At 37.7% G+C, this 21,813-nt stretch overlaps 1 protein-coding gene and 1 long non-coding RNA gene across 6 annotated transcripts in view; one reads left to right on the forward strand and one right to left on the reverse strand.

Moving 5' to 3' along the window:
• The window catches only part of LOC101742169 (lachesin), a 77,994-nt gene that overhangs the window by 42,639 nt on the left and 13,542 nt on the right, over nucleotides 1-21,813 (forward strand). For 3 of the 5 annotated variants that reach the window (XM_021350644.3, XM_021350645.3, XM_062668648.1), the window contains 4 exons: nucleotides 6,513-6,646; nucleotides 9,283-9,468; nucleotides 9,815-10,007; nucleotides 16,155-16,283. In XM_021350644.3, the coding sequence (XP_021206319.1) occupies nucleotides 6,513-6,646; nucleotides 9,283-9,468; nucleotides 9,815-10,007; nucleotides 16,155-16,283 (642 nt within the window). The remainder of the gene's footprint in view (nucleotides 1-6,512; nucleotides 6,647-9,282; nucleotides 9,469-9,814; nucleotides 10,008-16,154; nucleotides 16,284-21,813) is intronic. The other 2 variants (XM_012693678.4, XM_062668649.1) reach the window with 1 other exon arrangement.
• On the reverse strand, nucleotides 12,544-13,969 carry LOC110385894 (uncharacterized). The gene is made up of 3 exons (XR_009973195.1): nucleotides 13,853-13,969; nucleotides 13,513-13,680; nucleotides 12,544-12,621 (listed from the first exon to the last, which is right to left on the reverse strand). It is a non-coding gene; the product is annotated as an uncharacterized LOC110385894 (long non-coding RNA).

Genomic DNA, 21,813 nt, shown 5'->3' on the forward strand with positions numbered 1-21,813 from the left:
CGGCGATAAAGTGTTGTGCAGTGGAGGCAGCGCGAATGGCGTCGCCCAAAGCGTTAACGCGCTCAAAGTTGATCGACTGAAAGAAGTCGATCGCTAAAGCGAGATTGTCGGACGCGGTCGGAGGGCAAGTCGCGGGAGAGGGACGAGTCGCGGGGGCGGGACGAATCGCGGAGGAGGGAGTTGTAGCCGTGTTCGTGTACGGCAGCGGTTTTGCCCAGGCCGAGACACTGGGCACCGCCGCCGGAACGAACGCTGGCTTAGCCTGCGACGCAGAGGGTGCCGAGGCTTTGATGTCTGGGCCGGAAGCTCGGAGGCGGTTTTGGCGGGCGACGCGGCGATTTATTTTAGGGGCTCGGGGGCAACCACGGTAATTCGCGGGGTGACCCTGTGTTCGACACAGGACGCAGCTAGGCGGTTCCGTCGCGGTTTTTTGGTCGCGAGCGCAGAGGGCCGTGGCGTGATCGCCCAAACACTTAACACATCGGGGGCGCGCGTGACAGTTACGGGAAGAGTGCCCGTACAATTGACAGTTATGGCACTGGCTAGGAGTGCCTTTTTTATGGGGGGCTTCGACAGCGATACCAGAGAGCCTACAGACGGTCTGTGTGTTAAAGATTTTCTTACCCTCGGGGGTAGGCTGGAGAGCAACTAGAACCATATTATATGGCTCCCTACCGCGACCGGTGTGCATACGGTGCACAGAATTCACTGGTAGGCCTTGTTCTAACAGGTCGGCTTTTACGAGCTCTACATCTAACTCTTTAGGGATTCCGCGTATTACAACGCGGAGTTCGCGCTCCTCCTGGAGCGTATACGTATGGAAACTTATACGCTCCTTACGGAGGTAAGAAGAGAGGGCCCTATGGTCGTCGGGTGTTTGAACCTTAATTTGAATGCCGTTCGCGAGGTTACGGGCATTCGTGAAATATATATTTTTGGCCTTAAGGGCCAGGCAAACTCGATCCCAAGCTGCCTTCTCCTGAAGGATAACCGGGGGAGGGGTCTGGGTTTTATTTTGTGCCACCGGACGCGGCGACGGAGTGGCACGGGCTGGGGGCGCAACGGGAGTCTGAGGGCGGGGGCGCGACGCGTTCACGGCTTTGCTAATTTTAGCGGCCGCGGGAGCTCGAGACTCCGCGGCACGCTTCTTACCCTTCTGTACCAGGGTGAATCCATCCGTCGATGAGGCGGGGGCGAGGTCGACCTCCATGTCCGAGTCAGAGTCGGAGCACGAGGAGGCGGGTGCAGGCGACCTACGAGCAAGTGTAGGTGTTTTAGAGGGCGCGACGGAGGCCGCGGATGATCGCTCAGCTGAAACGATGGTCACGGCGGACGACGCAGCAGCTTTTCTCGCCAGTATAGGCGACACGGGAGCGGCAGGCACGACAGAGGCTGCGGTGCTCAATGCAGAAGCTCTGCACGCAGGTACAGGCGACGCAGGAGCAGCGAGCGCGGCGGAGTCCTCGAGAGGGCTCGCAGTGTGATTGGCCTTGAAGGCCAAAAACTCCGAGGCGAGCTGTGGGTGGCGAAGTCGGAGGAATTCCGCGAATACAGCGTCCATGATCGCTGAGTACCCAGGTGGGGCGGCCCCGGGTCTTGAAAACACTCGCCTTGCGGCGAGGCCCCAACTTCTCGGACCTGAGCGGTTCTATTGAACACAGGTGGCAATGCGGCGCGATTACTACAGGACGAGAAAAAGCACAACAAAACAGAAATTACGAAAAGAAACAAAACAAATAAATACTTGCAGGAAACCACTTTGTCGGCAGATGTACCACGAACACAGAAACAACAAAAGGAAACAAAACAAATAAAAACTTCCAGAAAGAGCACTTAGTCGGCAGATGTACCACAAACACAGGCCGCGCGAACAATGGCCGGGCTAACAAAAGCCGGGCGAACAAAGACCGGGCGATCGAGTGGACGATGAGCACGTCCGCACGTGACGGGTGCCTCTATCGGAATGACAACTACTACTACTGACATTTGACAAGTACTTGATTTCAATAGTAGTTTGATGTCACTTCCGTTGCATACCTGCGTGACGTTCTGTAAAAATTTTACCCTCATGCGCCTAAAGAAGTTTCACTTCAAAAGAAGGATAAAATATAACAGCGCATCGGTTTCGGAAAGTAACACCAACAACAGACAAACGTTAAGTTCCGTTTTACGTTTTAAAAAGGGAATGCGAATTCGTAATGGCCAATCAATTCGTATACATTTGAAACAGAAATGTTAACAGGCCTACACGGTGTAGGTCGGCATTTCGCTGGTTCTAAATATAGAACGTGAAAAGCGCTTGTACGTATATTGGTGACATTTATACTGGGGACATTTGCAGTGGTGTTTCACTTGACCCATTCCCCTTGTCCGTGTATGGCTCTTAGCATAAACCAGCAACTAATTTATTGCATTAATTTGGTTATGTTTATCGTTTTTAGTACAGTGTTCAACTAACACACTTTTTGAAGCCTTCACGAAATCGACATAAATATTTCAGACAGCCCATCTAACATTATCTTTTAATATTAAGATATATACATATATTATCGTAATCATATTCGCCTCTCCTGAAGCGTGAGTACACGCGAATAAATCAGTAGCACGATCGCTATTCTATGAGTAAATAGATGGTCCTTACTTCCGACACATGTTTCCGTGGACGCGACACAAGTAACTGGTCACGTAGAATATTGACGCCTCCAGCTATTCATTCGAAAGGGACTATACCTTCGCTACGAACAGAGATACTAATAGAGATAGAAATATAAAACTCTATGGTTTTTATTTTACGTTTTATTAAATACTAGCTGGCCCGGCAAACTTTGTTTTGCCATATAAATTATTTCTAGGAAAGATAAATAACCCAGATACCGACTGCAGCGCCATCTCTCGAGCTGATTTATAAATCTAAACTATTCTCCAATCCACCTGAAGGTACACAGAAAATTTCATTAAAATCGGTCCAGCCGCTTAGGGGGAGTTTAGTGACAAACGCACGCACAGAAGAAATGTATATTATACTATAAAAAAAAAATATAGCTTATAGCTGACTTATAGAAAAATATAGCTTATAGCTGACCCGGCAGACTTCGTAGTGCTTCAATTGATAAATAGAAGACTTAACTTTTGTATAAAATAAATTTAAAACAAACAAGAGGAATTCATCCGACGGGGGACAGATCAAAGGAAAAACATTTTTTTTATTTTTATTTAATTCCGAGCATTTATATTTAACTACTAATATTTATCTACCTTTCAACCTTCTCTGGACTTCCACAAATAATTCAAGACCAAAATTAGCCAAATCGGTCCAGCCGTTCTCGAGTTTTAAGTAACGAACAGCAATTCATTTTTATATATATAGATAGATAGATATTCAGAATGCCTCCGTTTCAAAAAGCTCCGTTGGTCTTGGGTGAACCCAAGAATTTGCTTGTCGCCATTTATGCAAATCGGTGCTAGGAGCGTTGCAGACGTCGCGTCGGGAGTTGAAATCACTTAGAAGCCTACTTCGGGTAGCGGGAACTTCTAAGTGCGAACGAAAATCAAATTAATTCTATTTATAACATGAGATTGATTTTGTTTTCCGAACGATGAACATTAAGTTAATATCAAAGTTTTCTTTACAAAATTCCTTTGATTTAAAACGATCGAAAGTTATTTCTCGTTGTTGTTCTAATGAGATTCTTGTTGTGTATTTATAAAAATTTATGTACCATTTTTTTATAGCATATACAAATGTCTGTACTTTGTACATCCCCTCTCTTACCATAGGTGCTGTATAAGCAAATATAAGGTTCACAAAAGTATGGTAAGCGGCGTTCATAATTATAGTATGGTGGTAGCTCCTCTTGTGAGTCCACGTGGGTAAGTACCACTACCCTGCCCATTTCTGCCGTGAAGCAGTAATGCGTTTCGGTTTGAAGGGTGGGGCAGCCGTTGCAACTACACTTGAGACCTCAGAACTTATATCTCAAGGTGTGTGACGCATTTATGTTGTATGTAGATGTCTGTGAGCTCGTCCACCCATCTAATCAATAAAAAAATATCAGCATTCTGGGCATAAAGTTAGTTCACATAAATAGGTTCCACTATCCAAATTACCAAAAATTAAATGTCTAAACTGTAAATTCTTCATAAATATATATTCTAAATCATACAAACTGGAATAAAAAGAAATCACTAGAAAAATTAAGTATCTGAGAATTTTTACTGTTAATATTTTTTTCTTTATTCTGTTATTGTTCAGGCAAGTCGTAGACATAATAAAAACAATTGTACAGTCTAACCTACGGCTTTATTGTTTTCTTTTTACAATTTCAAATACTTTACAGTTTTAATTGTCACAGTTGAATAAAGTATTAGTCGTCAGAATCTGTATGCTACCCTAACCCGTCTTATAACAATAATAAGCCTGTACTTCATAAAGTAGCCGTTTTATAATAGTGGCCATTTGAAACGTAATTTAGGTATGAAGCAATAAATTCTAAAGTCATACGAATTTTATTAAAAAAATACGGAATCATATTTTCAAATTCAGGCATTTGTTTATTGATTATTGCTTTGTTTTTACTACAGTAGATGGGGGTGATAGAGACTAGAGTTAGAATAGGGAAAAATCTGGAATGTCAAAATACTTTTGTTGAGTTGTTAGATTAAACTTTTTTGGACTGAAAATTACTTTTATTTAGTGTTTAAGAATATTAAATAATTTAATTTAGTCATCAAAGTTTTGTAGCCCATTAAAGATATTAAAAAAGTAATTACCTAAAGTTTGGTACTTATCTAACACCTAAATAGTGCCACCTAACACCCAAATAGTGCAAGCCCTATCGAGAAAACTCTATTGTCCCCATACATAACCTGATTTACTCCAAAACCAAGGTGAATCGGGTCAAGCAATTTTTTTCAGTTTTTGGGTATATTTTGTAATGAACTAGGTATAATAACGCATCGTATATACATTTTTTATTATTATTACCCTAAGAAAAACCATTGAAAATTTGTGTTGGATTTGGAAAGGGTCCAATTTCCCGCAATCTACGGTAAATTAGGAACTTTTTCATCAATATGAACACGATAAAAATACGACTAATTATGGGATACGAGTTCCATCGCAGTAGCAATACCGCACAAATGGCTCACAGCATTAAGGAAGCGTACGAAGGAAGCATTACAAACAAACGTACGACTCGTTATTGGTTTGAAAACTTCCGATATGGAAATTTTGATCTAAAAATTAACCCCGTTGTCGACAAAAAACTAAAATCAACAACAACGAATTAAAGGCAGTTAGTAGTATCTTTCAACGTAAGCATCAAAACAGCATTGGTCCTTTTGCGTCAAATTGGCAAGGTAAAAAAAAATTATGTGATCATTTTAGGTAGTTTTACCAAGTTTTACACTGGCTTAGGCCCAGACAATGCCATGAACTTGCCCCTAAAAAAGTCATCATGATCATTGTTGGGTAGTCTACTGCCCGTATAATTCATTTCTTCAGCTTCTTACCAAACGGCACCAACATCAGTGCAGATGTGTACTGCGAGGCCAGCCTTGGTAAATCGCTCGACTCCGCTGCTCCTACAAGACAATGCTCGACCTCATGTGGCACAGACGGTGTCTATACTACAAGAGCTAGGGCTGGAAGTTCTGCATTATTCATCGTACTTACCAAACCTTGCACGAACAGATTTGTACTTTTAAAATTTTTCAAATTTTTACTGGTGGTAGGACCTCTTGTGAGTCCGCACGGGTAGGTACCACCACCCCCCTATTTCTGCCGTGAAGCAGTAATGCGTTTCGGTTTGAAGGATGGGGCAGCCGTTGTAACTATACTGAGACCTTATAACATGTGATTATGTTTTTTTTTATAAATAATTTTTATTTAAAACCAGAAATCACTGTTATTGCAAGAATTCTCCTATTTCATGATAAAAAATAGGATTGGCGGTCGAAAAAAATATTCCCCATATTCCTGTAAACAACGGTGGTAACCTACAAAGCTAAGATTGTTTTTTTTTATATCTAAGATACGAAATATACCTATTATATATATTATACTATTTGATTATTGATATAATATACTATTTAATTATTTTTCCTTGACTTATGCTTATATGCATATGCCTCTTGCCTAATTTACTAATGTTAGGTCCACAAGAAAGCCATTTAGGTATGACAAAAAATATGCCTTTATTCTTAAATACATTCACTGAGAAGCTTGATATAATTTTTTTATAACTATTCTCTACCGTAGTATTCACTACTAATATGAACATAATACATTTAGACTTTCATGAAGAAAAAAAAAAACTACTTTAATTGTCTAAAAGACAAGTAACGCATAAGAAAGCGACCCCAAAATGGATCCCTTCCTTTTGCTTTCGAGGACCGGATCCTGAAAAGAAAACTAATAAACGCGAAATTGTAAATTTTACTGTAAATTGTATTGTAAAAGTAATTTTAGCTATTCCTGTATAACGTTAGTAATAATAAAAAATTTGTTTCAGCCTTAGGTCTAGAACCGGATTTTCTTTATCCTTTGGAGAACGTGACGATCGCACAGGGGAGGGATGCGATGTTCACATGCGTGGTCAATAACCTGGGTGGTTACAGGGTGAGTGGCGACTCCGCCACGGCCAGGGTGTGTATCAAACTAACTCATTACAGCTACCGATAGAGAAGCACTCTCACTCTGCACTCCTACGTTTAGATCTATAGCTCGATATTTAACTTAAAAAATATAAAATGATTGCTTAGGAATAAATAAACCTAAGCCGCTTGACTAGAATCTTTCTTTAGAAAAGTTTTTTTACTGTTTCAGATTTCAAAAATGAATTTGCTTTTTCGTACAACTTATTTTAAACAATTGATGAATCTATCACTTAAAAGCTACAGATCTAAACACATAGACTTCCGCACTTACTTTCACACTTCTTTAGCACACAAACTATGATGCACTTCTTCGGAATTCTTCCAAATCCACTCGCACTTAGTACCTCTCTCTCTATCTTAGTATAGAGTACACACAACTATTTTGCACTAAAATACTTTCCTACACAATAGTAGTAGAATTAGTCCTACTCCGCACAACTTGCACTTGACAGTAATTGTGTACCCGCACTTGGAATAGAAACTATGGAACTCAAAACGAATATCTTTGAATAATAAGAAACAAATAATAATTAAGTTCCTTAGTCTTCGGAAGCAAAAGAAATACGCATGCTCTACCCTGACGCACATAACAATTGTTTAGACTTTTTTTATTATTATTTATGTTTTATGCAAAAGCACTTAGGTGATCAATCTTAGCCAAGTCGATCATTGTCACAACAAAAACCGCAAAAGCCAACACGATGAGCGGCGTTTCGTTCGAGGCGAGAATTTAAGTTGCAAAACAGTCACTTTGCGAAATTAAAATTAAGCCGTAGACAAACCCCCTTGGTCCCCGTTCAATCATTTCAAGAGACACTGCTCTCAAACTGTCCCGAAAGCTAATCTAGGAGACTAACGCTGTTATGTTTAACATCGCTTTAAATGTGAAATAATATCACACTGATTTTACTGACGACCGTCTTGTGTAGTGGTAAGTGACATGGTCACTACACAAGGGGGTCGCGGGTTCGAATCCCGCCAAGGGAAGATATTTGTATGATAAATATAAATGTCTTTTCCAGGGTAATGGATGTATATTAAATTTATGTATGTGTATAATAAAAATCTTACATTTATTTCCGTTATCTGGTACCTGTAACACAAGTTCTTTACGAACTTATCATGGGACCAGTTAACGTGGCGTGATTGTTAGTAAATATTTATTTATTTATTTATTTATTTACCTTTTTCTACACGATAGTTACAGAAGTAAATTCGATTAGTTATAAATATCGAATTTATTACCAAAAAAAATGTTTAATTAATCGCAATATGAAATAAGTTCAATGCCCATGTGATTTGAACCGATACAGACAAAAACAAACGATACTATAAAGGAAAATACAAGTATTTCGCGAATTGTGTGCAAGAAACAAGATTCGAAAATAGTCTCTTTGGGACTGTTCGGTTGGGCTACTCGATTTTCTCGCGATACATCTCGAATGAACTCGTCTTTATATCGATTTCACGTGAGTAATTACTCAAGAGCAATAACTTACCCATCAGATGCACAGTATTCCCGAATGAATAAAATTCCAATCTCTTTTGAACTATCCTCCACCTACAATTCACATTTTTATATTTTACAAACATCTCTATACATGTTACACGTCATTTGCTAACAAAAAAATACGATCGATTTCGATATGCACCGCTGGTATGGATGAGTTCAATTGGTAAATATGTTTTGGTTATATTTTCTTACAAATATTTTATTTAAACGAAGTTCAATCTGCGATGTACTTTCAAAGATTATTTTTATCATTGAAAATACACCGTAGCTTTATATTACCTTGAAGTTTTATGAACGTTTCTCTAATAATTCAAGTTCTTGAGTAATGCTGCGCCAGAGAAACGTTTGTACAACTATTATTGACATTAAGCAAATTTTAGTTACACGCACCAAAATCTTACTCTGTCTAATATTATGTAGATATATTTCAGAGTGTATGCACTGATTAGCGACAAGTTACTTTTGGAGCACTGTGAGCACTATTCTTGATCTCTCTTGTAGTGTCTTCCTTTTCCAGCACCTGTATTAGTTCACTGTACCAAATAATGTAATTTAATTGATATATAATTTTTTTTTTAAGCGTAACAATAATTTTAAATTATTTACAAGTGCTAAGTAAGTATTTCTTCTAAAGGTTGTTGTCTCTAACATAAATTGCCCACAATAAAAGTTCGAGTACCACAAAGTAGGGTAAACGCTACATTTTTGTTCGTGTTTTTTACTACGCGCTATGCAGGAAATTAGCTTCTATTGCAATGTCGACGCTTTTGGTAAAACGGGTGGAACGAGGGCGTTTTCAGCGCGCCCGCAGCTAGCCTCATAGCGGCGACCAAACGAAAATGTAATTAAAAATTCCGAGAGCATTTCGCGCGGCCCTCGCTACAAGATAGTGTTGCTGGCACTCGAGGATCGTTGCCGTGACTGCCTCTCGGGAAGCATTTGCTTGTAATTAGACTTGTTCGTTCCAAAGTCTTCATCGCTCGTTTCCATAACGTCGTATAATATAAATAACCCTAGTGAAAACGATGCCTTTCGAAATTAGAGTTCCGTATACTTGAAACGTTTGCAATTTCTCGGGGTTAATGTTGAATGTCAATTGTTACGGGATTTAGGTAGCGTGGATCAAGGCGGACACGAAAGCTATACTGGCAATTCATGAGCACGTCATCACGAACAATGCGAGGCTGAGCGTCACACACAACGATTACAACACGTGGACGCTCAATATCAGGGGCGTGAAGCGAGAGGACAGGGGACAATACATGTGCCAAGTCAACACTGACCCTATGAAAATGCAGGTACAGTATATTTTTATTTGAAATACACACAATAGAGGGAGAGTGAAACTGAAATATATTAGTTTTCCTTTTTTTTAAATATTTTATTTGGAGAAATCTCGAGTCATTGTATTTTAATTTTTTATTGTAATACCATTAATTTTATTCTATATTTTTATATGAACGAAAGTATACGTGAAGATAAGAAATCTTTAAATAAGAATGAACATGGTACATAAAGGGTTTACCTACTTTCTCGTATTTAACTTTAGTAATAAAATAATGATAAATAGCCGAATTTATTTTATAAGGTCCGCATTAACATTACTTAATTTTCTACTTAAGTTCTACTTAATTTTTCTTTTAGACTGCGTTTTTAGAAGTGGTCATACCACCGGATATTGTTTATGAAGAGACTTCGGGCGATATGATGGTACCCGAAGGGGGTTCAGCTAAACTAGTCTGCAAAGCTAGAGGCTATCCGCCACCAAAGATCGTCTGGCGTAGAGAGGATGGTGGGGATATTATATCTCGAGGCGGACCGCAAGGAAAAACCAAAGGTAAAATATTTGATACTAATTGTAATATTATTTTTTTAATACTATTTTTTAACAAATCCACATTTAATCCAGCAAATTTAAATGACGATTCCTTTTCATTCATATACAATAGAAAAGTCTTCGTCTTTTTCCTTTTAAAGTCAGTTACTTTATCTTTAATTTGTTATTACTGATATACTGAAAAGGCATCCAAATTGAAGAAGTGATTTTCAAATTTGATTTAGATTTTAAAATAACGTGTTATAAGTTTTACGAATTTACGGTTTTGTGACTTCGGAAACATAACGATTTATGTACTGGGATTAAATAAATCAATGATGATACAATAATACTGATTTTCACGAGAATTGTCATTTGTTTCAAAACACTAAAGAGCAGCTTCCTTATTTTTCTTCTCATCTTTTCCTTCCTTCACCTTTACCTCTTACGCTAGGTTAGGGCTTAGGGACCCCGGTAACCGTATTCGTTGAACACGTCGATTAAGAGCTCGATGTGCAGCTTAACCCATCAACCCGCTGAGTTTCTCGCCGGATCTCCTCAGGGGATCGCGATTCCGATCCGGTAGTACATTAATTCGTGAAGCAGCTGGTCTTGAGTTGTTAGGTCTCCTCCGGAGGCGTTCGAGCGGCTGTTAGCTAATCCCACTCCTGCTGGCTGCGCCTTTGCTCGCAAACCTCTCTTGGTTGTAATTGGAAAGGCCTCTGGGCCACCAAAAACCGTTCAAACATAAAAAACTCCTCGCATATAATACCTAAGTAAAATCTCAGTGAATCAAACGAATCTTTAAACAAACGAGTCTTCCTTTAAAATATTCAGTATTGGTGCTGAGCAGTAAATCAGACCGCGCCACATTCCGAACTATTACCATTCACACCGCCCTTTCTAATCTCGACGGATTAATATCTTGAAGCGGTCTTCGAATAATTACTTGCCTACTTAACCTATAAGCTACGAGTAGAGACAATACTACTATAACAAAGACTCCTCGTCTTTTTGGTGTGAAATATGAATGAAATATGTACGTCTACTTATTTTTATTTGCGTAAATGGGCAGGATTGGAGAATGTTTGGAAGGTTATATTTTTTTATTTTTTTTTATTGCTTGGATGGTTGGACGAGCCCACAGCCCACTGGTGTTAAGTGGTTACTGGAGCCCATAGACGCCTACAACGTAAATGCACCACCCACCTTGAGATATAAGTTCTAAGGTCTCAAGTATAGTTACAACGGCTGCCCCACCCTTCAAACCGAAACGCATTACTGCTTCACGGCAGAAATAAGCAGGGCGGTGGTACCTACCCGCGCGGACTCACAAGAGGTCCTACCACCGGTAAGTTCTAATTAGGATAAGACAAAAAAGCATCAACATCAACGGCCATTACATAAATCACCTTCGATTTGCCAACAATATCGTGATTATGGCTGAGAACTTGGAGAACCTCAATAAAATGTTCAATGACCTCAGAAGAGCTTCTGTTAGAGTGGGCCTTGGAATGGCAATGAACAAGAGGAAAATTATCCCAAATGCCCATGTAATACCCCCTCCAGTAAACATCGGAAGCTCTACGCTGTTGAAAAATAGCTGTATAGAAAGAGATCAATTGTTGATACCAACTAGGATGAGCAGCATTCGGAATGCTAAGCGAAATCTTCACTTTTCAAATACCGCATTGTCTCAAGATGAAAGTCTTTGATCAGTATATATTGTCAATTATGACATATGGCAGTGAAACGTGGGCCTTATCAGAAGGCTAAAAGTCACTCAAAGAGCAAACTGAGAAGACTATGCTTGGAGTTTCCCTACCAGATCGAACCAAGAATAAAAACATTCAGAGAAGAACCAACTGACTTAGAACGATGGATTATGAGGTTGACGGGTCAGTATTCAGAGCACATTGCTCAAAGATTAGACGGCCATTATTACTGAAATGTTCTCTAGTGTCGACGGTACCGGAAAACGCAGTGTTTTTTTTGTTTATTGCTTATATGGGTGGACGAACTCACAGCTCACCTGGTGTTAAATGGTTACTGGAGCTCATAGACACCTACAACGTAAATGCACCACCCACTTAATATACATAAGGTGAACCGTCGACCTGCTTAAGGTCACGAGAATCCGCGGAATACGAGCAACGCAGGACCGGTCCTTAGGGCTCCTGTGGCTCTCGTGCCTATATACAGCATTGGACGTCTGTGAGTTGATAATGATGATGAAGATCGGCACGCAAGCTCATAGGCCGTGGTCCACGTGATCTAAAAGATGATCGTAAACATCATTGCAACAATGGTAGCCCCGCTCTTCAGAAGGGTGTATGCTTCGCCGCAGGAATGGGAACGAGACTAGTAATACAACATTTCTTACCAATAGTTCTGAATGTTGGAAAGCATTAGGTTAGCTTAGCTAAAAAAAAAGTGGAAACAATAGTGAAAATGTAAATAACTCAACGCTGTGATCAGAAACTTGTATCTGCCGATTAGTAGGTACACAGACTTACATTATGAAAAATCGTCTTGTATCCTCAATTAGTAAAATAACTTTTGTGCTCAATAATTTATTTAAGCTCAGCAATAAAATCTACAAAAACTTATTAACTAATCAGTTCACCATGCTTCCCTGGTACCGAAAAAAGAAAAAATAATCATCATCAAATTTTACTGCTGGTAGGACCTCTTGTGAGTCCGCACGGGTAGGTACCACCACCCCGCCTATTTCTGCCATGAAGCAGTAATGCGTTTCGGTTTGAAGGGTGGGGCAGCCGTTGTAACTATACTTGAGATCTTAGAACTTATATGTCAAGGTGGGTTTGGTACGTTGTGGATATCTGTGGGCTCCAGTAACCACTTAACACCAGGTGGGCTGTGAGCTCGTCCACCCATCTTGCAATAAAAATAAATCTTAGTTATTTATTTAAGCTCAGCAATAAAATCTACAAAAACTTATTAACTAATCAGTTCACCATGCTTCTCTGGTACCGAAAAAAGAAAAAATCATTCAATTGAATTAATCGATAAATTTATCATAACGTAAATATTAATAACAAAAAATCAAAACAATATTTTACTATAGGATAAAAAACTTACTTTGAAATTCGAACTGAACGCAAAAATTATACAAGGGGATTCGTGACGAGTGGCAATTGGAAACTGTACTGACAGGGTGATTAATCAGCTGCTCCCACTTAACCCTGGCACTGTTCAGAGCTCCTCTTGCCATCAGTCAATTCATTAAGCTAACAAAGTACTACCGGTAATGACTTTCACAACGGAGCTCTATGCTACGCTTAAGATATCTCAGGCTTTCCATTCCATGCGTCTAATACAGCCAAAATAACATTCACCTCAAACACAAATCAATTTGAAGGAACTCGATACGGATCTAGTATTACTTAATTGAGGGGGGGATAGCAATATGAAACGCCACCTCGAACAATTTTAAATTACAAACATCAATAACAGTCATCAATTTGAGTGAAGAAGTCTAATTAAAGAAGCCGTTACAAGTTACCTCCATAAATCTGAGTAGAAAACAATACAGGCTATCCATTACCGTGGCCAATATTTCTTCAGGAATATTCCGATGAGTAAAGTTCGAGGGGCGACTGACTGATATAGTTTTTTAATGACCCTGCTCTTCGGACCAATTTCTAATTTATTAGTTATCGCTTTTGTGCACCTAGAAAACACGATATTTTATGAAGTTTGTAAGTTGTTTTGTTGATTTAGTCGAATAAATCAACGTCATATTGCTATGAAGTTTATCAATTAGTTTGTTAATTTCATAAATTAAATGTTAAAATGTACTTGATAAGTTTATTTAGTATCCAATTGACCAAATAATTTCTTACATAATATGTCGAACAAAAGACAAAATTCCACAACAGATCCGTCCAACGAAATTCGTGTAAATCACATATGACAATAATTACATATAATACGGACAGAAAACAGTAGCGAAAACAAAGAGGTATTATTCAAAATTTACTCTTTTGTGTTTCGAATGAAACATGTTACTGGTGACAACGCCGTGTCGTGTGCCTATTTGTTTCATGTTCTACACCAAATTATGCAGATAAGCGAATGAATGGTGGATGGAAACTTAGTCGTGGAGTGATGCAAATTAACTCCGCTATCCTCCCGTTCGACGCTTTTCATTTACCTCGCGGAGTTTCAAACAAATACGAGTAGATTCTCGCTAGTGCTACCGAGATTCACTATCCATTATTGACCAACTTTGCAGATATTTAATTAACGTTTCGTATTTTTGATAAAAAAATTCCCAAAGAGATGCTGCATGGACATCTCTCTCTATCTATAAATCTTATATAGACGTCTGTACATGTTTCCATGAAATGTGCCTAAAATAACCCAACAATTTCAATGAAGAGTTCAACACATTTAAAACGGTTGTTAAAGAAAAATAATCAAACCCTAAAAACTACGAGCAGTTTTGATACAACTGTACTAAGAAGATAAATCAACACTCTCACGTTGATTGAAGTCAATAGCTACCACCCACTCAAAAAGAGCACACTTCAAACCTACAAGCCTATAGCCACTTGCTTAATTAAAATTATCACTTTTGAACGAAGAACGACTAAAATAAATGTTGCCATTCCATTTTACTTGAGAACACTTCACAAAAGTCCGTCAGTGCTTTTGTTGCCTCTGGGATCTCTGGGAATTTTGAAACAAATTTCTTTAAAAAAATACGTTTTCTATGGCTGTGTTTATTTACGAGTTGAAAAATTCATTAAAAAACTAGACAGTGGTACTACATAAAAAAAAGTTTTGCTTTTAGTTCTGAAACCAAAATTTTAATGAAAAAGTAGATGAAAATTCGACCGTTAATTTCTATCCCATACAAAGAAAATGACAGATAAAATCAGTTTAAGCGCCTCCCCTTGGCTTATGACACATCGACAAGCCAAAGTTATTCGACGGACCGCTCAAAGAGTGTTCAAAAATCCATGGAGACGATTTATCACATAAATTAAAACTAATTAATATTGGTCGCAGTAAGCTTAATGAAGTGTCGCAAATAAAAAAGCTAAATAAAGGAATTGATTAACTTTAAAATGTAAAAAGGTTACTACTGGAATATATTTTGCACAATATTTCGATGTTCTATTTATTAAAAGTAAAAAAAGGTGCAATTTCACTAGAACTTTTAATCAATTAATTTTAAATCTATTAAATTATTATCCTCTCTACAAGTAACACCAGCAGAAAATTAATTACTCACTTTCCTTTCACTTTGTTAAACATCTTAAATTTTCAATATTCCCGAGACCAATAGCCACTCCACAACACTCCTAGTTCGCGCATTGTTTGCTAACGAACCGTCGTTCGACAGAGACCAAGAGCTCTTCACTTTAAACCATCAACGCTTCCTCCCTCGGAAAATATTGCCCCGGCTTTTTATCCTCTTGTTTGAATAATGGCTGTAAACGCACTCGGGTGCCATTTTAGAAAGGTGTCCGGATAACAAGTCAAGTTCAAACCACTAACGGCACTTGTTTGCTTAACCCGTCAACTTTTGGTGGACCGAAAAGTGTTTTCCAGTTATTGCCGAAAAGTAAAGTAAGCACTAGAAGAGATGGGAGTTGAACCACTTCTTGGAACAAGTATTAAGAAGTCGTTTTCCGTATATCTAGTCGAGTCTCTGTACAGCGCTTGTCTAGAAGTACCTTACTTCAACTAGGGTTGAGCCATTTAGATATTTCGATATGGCGATTTTAAGTAAATATGTAATTTTTCACATACCAGCCGTATTTTTTGTGCTTTGGTCTATAAAAAAGAAATAATTTGTAAATGCCAATACCTCTTACATGATGCTAGTCAACCTACATGTACAGATCTATCTCCAAAAGCTACAACATTATTGATTCTGCACCATCAAACCACGCCCGTGATTGTAACATAGTCCTTGATTTCCAACATAACTAATGTTTACTTGAGTACAAAGGGCAGAGCGTGTTGTTAGCCGACATGGGGTGACAAAGGTTGACAAGTTGCCTTAGAATAAAGCTTCAACCTAATGTCTCAAGGTGAGCGACAACATTGACGTTGTAACATAACCTAAGATTCTGTCTACTAAAAAACGAATTATTAATCTTTATATTAATCTAATGATAATATTTTGAACAGTGACATCACTGGAAGGTGAGATAGTGAATCTAACAAAAGTGACCAGATCAGAGATGGGTGCGTATTTATGCATTGCAGCCAACGGAGTACCTCCTTCTGTCAGCAAAAGAATCATGCTTCACGTTCATTGTAAGTATAGCGACAAAAGTTTTTTTAGAAAAAAAAAATCGTATTTCTTGTGAATTGATTTTGATCTTCGTATTTATCTGGCAACTGCTTTCCTGTCTCGATCTGTCTTATTTTTTTTCCATTTTCAATTATATTTTTGAAATGAAGTTCCTTATGGGACGATGAGGAGGGGTACCCTAACCGGGAAAAAACGTCCGTAACGTAAGATTTTTATTAGTAATGCACACAATGTACGACTTAACTTTGTAATAACGTACAAAAAATAACATATTTTTTTATCATTCATTGACCACGATCTCAGAGCGTTCGTTTGCGCAATAGACTCTCTCTCTTATGCAAACAGCCGTGAATGAAGTGTACCACAATAAGTTCGCACGTTACCGAATGACCGTGGGTTGTTGCGAAACCTCCAGTTTTATTTTTTTTATACCTCGAATAGACCTTAAAATTAATATTTTTATAATAAGGAACTTGGTTCCTATCCGGTATCCCACGACACCACACATCTTTTTTTTTGCTTTCAACGTCTTCCTCTAAGTATTTGTTCAAGACTAGTCTCTAGAATATTTTTGAAATTCATAGAAATGGGGCCTCTCGATTACCAGGGAAAGCCGAACGGTAACGGTAACATTACATATTCTCAACATGTATCAATTCAATCATCGATAAAGTCTACTCACCTGCGTAGAGCGAGCAAAACCTGTACCGAGCTCACTTATCAGACGATCCAACGGTTAATTTATAACCAGGAGTTATTCAATGCTCGGTTACGTGGAGAACACCGGCGCGCCCGACGGCTCCAACACGTAAGCAATTGGGAGATTTTCGTGTTATCACGTATCATCTTCGGTGCGTGTCTTGCATAGGAATTACGACGCCGCCTGTAGTCGACGGGCCGTGTTTAGTGAAAGTTACTGCCTCGTTGACTATCGGAATTTAATTTCGACGGGGTTTATTTTCTCTTGGATATCTGTTGAAGGTTTGATTTTCGATTCAATTATTTTTTGTGTAAAAATAAATTCGATTGAATTTCAAGCTTTTGATTAGCATGTCTTCCAAACTGTTTAGGACCACTGAATCATGATTACTACCTCATAATTTTTTTTAAAAAATTGCACCTTAAGAATGACTGACTAATTGCAAATAGTTTTCAAGCACAACGATAAAATAAAATAAAATTGACATCGACCGATTGAGTATTGTAAATGCTCATTATAATATTAGCTTACATGCTCAGAAAAAAAAAAAAACATTAAAAAAAATTGCTTAACAGTTTTAAAAGACTTTTTGGAATCTCTGGTCTTTTTTAATCAGTTGTAAGATGCACTGATGAATGCCATTTTAATACGCTTTTATTAGATTCATTTGTTTTTCTTTTAATGAAAAAATAATGTTTCGATGATGTTGAGCTAAGCACAAGTCAGATAAACATTAAACAAGGTTCAGTATATTAAAAAATTTTAAGTATCACTGCGCTGACTGTATAAGTTGCCGATATCCTTTAACTAAAAATTAATTGAAAGAATTAGCTCTTTTTTAATAGGAAAAAAAAAATATTTAACGCATATTTACATATAAAAATGTAATTAAAGATGCATCCAAATTAAATGTACAAAAGCTAGTTTAACTTATATCTAACGAAATTATAAAATATTTAGAATAAATTAAGTTCATATATTATAATGGCTTAGTTTACTATGTATTACTACGAATAAAATCAACCCGAGGATACATTGTCAACTAAAAATCACGCAGACGAGTGTTTTTTTGAATAAAAGTAACTTACATAAGCTTTTCGGTCTTACCGACACATAAAACTAAGTATTTGCTAAAACTCATGTTATGCTATTATTATTACGTAATTTAACATATGGGGTTTAACAACAAATATAATAATTTAACTTCTAGTTTTCTTACATTATCATCCAATACTGAGCTATAAAGTTGATGTGTGAGTCGCAGTGGCTTAGAAATGTACTCGTATCGAACGATGCACTAAAGTTCAAATTACACAGCAATTTGTGTAATTACTATACAATTGAAACATAAACCTCAAGACTCAAGGTGAGGCTGCATTTACATTGTGATATCTATGGAGTCCGCAAACCGCTTAACACCAAGCGGGCCGTAAACTCGTTCACCTATCTATGCTAAATCGATATTCAAAAATCGACAATTCGAATAGACTTTTAAAAAGGCGAGTTACTAAAACGTGATTAAAAAGTATTGTAGACAACAAAAAAAACTCAATGCCGTAACGCACGTCTACAATCCGCTACGATATTTCGTAGCAGATCCCCTGGCATCGTAACCATGTCGTAGCATCGTAACGTTTCAAAAGCAACGGTTAGAAAAACTGCTGACTTGAAACGTGAGAGTAAATAAAGTCACGAACGAGAATTTAGGGCGTATATTAAATAGCTTTATCAACGAGTTCTTTTCTTTTTTCTTCGAAAATTTACATTACCGCTACGTTAAGGCCGTATCTCCCTATTGAAACCAATAAAAACTCATTCGTTTACTAAATTGAAAACATAAACGGTCCAACGTAGTGATGTGTATTAATAATCCAAATTACAATGTGGTGTTTCACAGAAGGATTATTACCTATACCGAACATCGGCACTCAGACAAATTAATCTCTATGCGCCGTAATCGACCGGTTGCACACCGGTAGATCGCGAAATTTCTACAGAAATGATGCACTGCATACAGCAACGGCCGCCATTTGCATGGATAGTGTCCACTGGGGATAACACTCTGATCACTCTGTGGAATCCTGAAACTCGGTGACATTGTAACTATCGATGACGTCACAGATAGTTATGAACAATGGACCATAACTGCTCTTAATAATCGTTCGAGCGGCTAACGTTATTATTACTCTTTTAACGCAATAAAGATTCCAATTTTAAAAATTCCCCCAATCCATCAGAATTTTTGTCAATAAACCATTCCATCATGAAAAATGTCACTCATACTTTTCGTGGGTACTTCGTTATTTTATACCAGCAATTTTAGAACTGAGATCGATCGGATAAAACACTGGTATTATTTTAGTTGAGTGCGGGCTTAAACTTTTTGATTGTTAAGCAGCCACCAGTTCCGAACTGCTGCCGGCTGCGTATTTGCATTATGTTATTAGCAGTTCTGATGCTGATAGCATACGACTGATTGGATGATGCGTCCACGTACTACGAGCTATTTCATTTGTTTGAATTTCGATCGAACGTGGATTACTCGAGAAGCGGATTGTTTATACAAAATTTGTTAATGTTTTTTTTTCTAGAAAGATCGTGACTATGACGTTCTAGCCTACACACTAATATGACTAAGTCACCTTTTACTTAGAATTTTTTGGCGGGTCGTTTAGAAACATCTAGAGTATTGATGAGTCAAATTAAAATTAAAAGGCTAAAGAATCCAACCTTAGCAACAGAAATAACGGACGATTGAAACAATCATTTCATGGATCCCCCCTAAAGCAAACAGCGCGAAGTCACACTTTACGACAACAAGAGAAATTCACTTCATAGGAAACGCAATTTGAAGGCGAACAAACAAACTACTACCGTCTGAAAACCCTTCCACTCAGTTTAATTACTTCACAAAGAATGCGTCGCGTTCGCTCGATGAGGAGACAAAATTAACGCTCTCAAATATTTAATTTAAATTTCTACCCCCTTCCTCCCCCCAAACGAATGATAACAGTGAATAGACGAACTTACCGCGGTGAGAGAACGTAAAAAGACGATTTAGCTCGCGAAGAAAGCCAGAGGTTTTCGTTTGTGTTAAGCTTCTCGGAATAATCTAATAATACAAAGAAAAATAGTTTACCAAAATAATTTAATTGGTAATGTCATCATTCTGTGTCTAGGACATATATGTCAATGTATAAATTTCAATATCAAATCATCAATGAAAAAATATGCGAGTTTGATTTTAAATTACATCGTGTTATTTCTTCATTGTAGAATTAATTCGTGCACTAAGTACATCTATTATTGCCTGCAAACTTTAAAAATAGCTACAGTAAAATTTATCTACAAAAGTACACTAGACGTTTTATCTTTTAGGGCACGACGACTTCTAAACAATATTGCGTTTGTTGTAATAGTTTGTGAATTTATTGCAATGTTTAAAACATAACATTGTAATAAAGTAAAAAAAAACTGAAAAAAAATATGTTATTAATTCTTGTAACTTCTAAATTAAATAATATTCTCAACGAAGTTTTCATTACAATCGAAGACAAAGGGCTCAGTGCAACCGTGCTAAGCTCACCGAGAATTATGCTTCTAATTTACATCCAATTATCGTATGTAATGAAACTAAATTGTCTTCTATGTAGCCTCTAGCTTCAGCTTAATAAATTCCAGAGTCAACTAAAACAGGTAATAGCTACAAAGCGCCAAGAAATCCGAAAACGTTGAAAGCGTGTGCGCCGTTCGGTTAATCAAACTGTCACTCGAGGAATTCCGCGCGGAATCCTTTCCGAGAAAACTCCAAGTAACTTTTGATTGCTGTCGTAGAGAGCTATCTGGTATATCTACAGATTATATTGACTTAATCACTTCTGATATGTCGTAGATAATTTAAAAAGAAATTCAACTTTAGCGCAGTAGGGAAAGTTTTGTTCGGAGATTATCAGTCAATTTTTGTTTTTCGCTTGAATCAATCGCAAATTTCTTTGTTATAGCAAACAGGCAATGCCTCTTGAATTTAATTGAAATGTCTACTTAGTCATCTCGTTAGTAAAAATATACAAGTCATTAATCTGAAACAGTTTTTTTTTTCAAAGCTTTTTAATCCTCAATGTCAATTACATTAAGATCTTGACTTGGTTCATTATTCAGCTTCATTTAATAAGCAAAGGGCCGGCCTTGTTGCCCTTTAGAATTATTAATTAGAACAAAAATTCTGATCGTTCAGATTTTGTTCGGCAAATTGGCCACTCAAACTCGTAAAAGCCGTCCTAAGGAACTTAACGACGGTCAAAGAGAATAACCGCAAATAAGCTCCGATCTAAGGTCTTGCGAGAAAATTCCGTTTTCCTTAATTCACCCCGGACAGAGTCGGAGCGCGATTGTTTGCATTTATAAAATAATCCTTTCTCGAAACATTTATTCTTTATCTCGACACACATTCACAGAGCTGTATTGGTGCGAGTTTCTTTATTTTATTTTCGCTTAACTTCGAGCCAAATAATATGTTTGCGATAATAGCAAAAGGTGATTGAGTTAAACTCGTGAAAATGGCGCCAGCACTGTTTCATGACAAACTGAGATCCGAAAGCCAAATACAAACGATAGCAAATAAATCATTTTGAATTATTATTACTATGAAACGCTAAGAGAAGATAGCTATGATCCATAATAAATATTTTAGTCTCTGAGTATGAATTAAACTAATTAGTTTAAATTTATTTCAAGTATTACAAAACCAAATAAACAAAAGCCGATCGCAGAAGTAGCTTCCGTATTATTATAGTGTCGTAAAGTGTAATTGCATGCAAACAACGATCGCAGTG

This window comes from Bombyx mori, chromosome 5 (genome assembly GCF_030269925.1).
Source record: "Bombyx mori chromosome 5, ASM3026992v2".
In the NCBI taxonomy this organism is placed as follows: domain Eukaryota; kingdom Metazoa; phylum Arthropoda; class Insecta; order Lepidoptera; family Bombycidae; genus Bombyx; species Bombyx mori.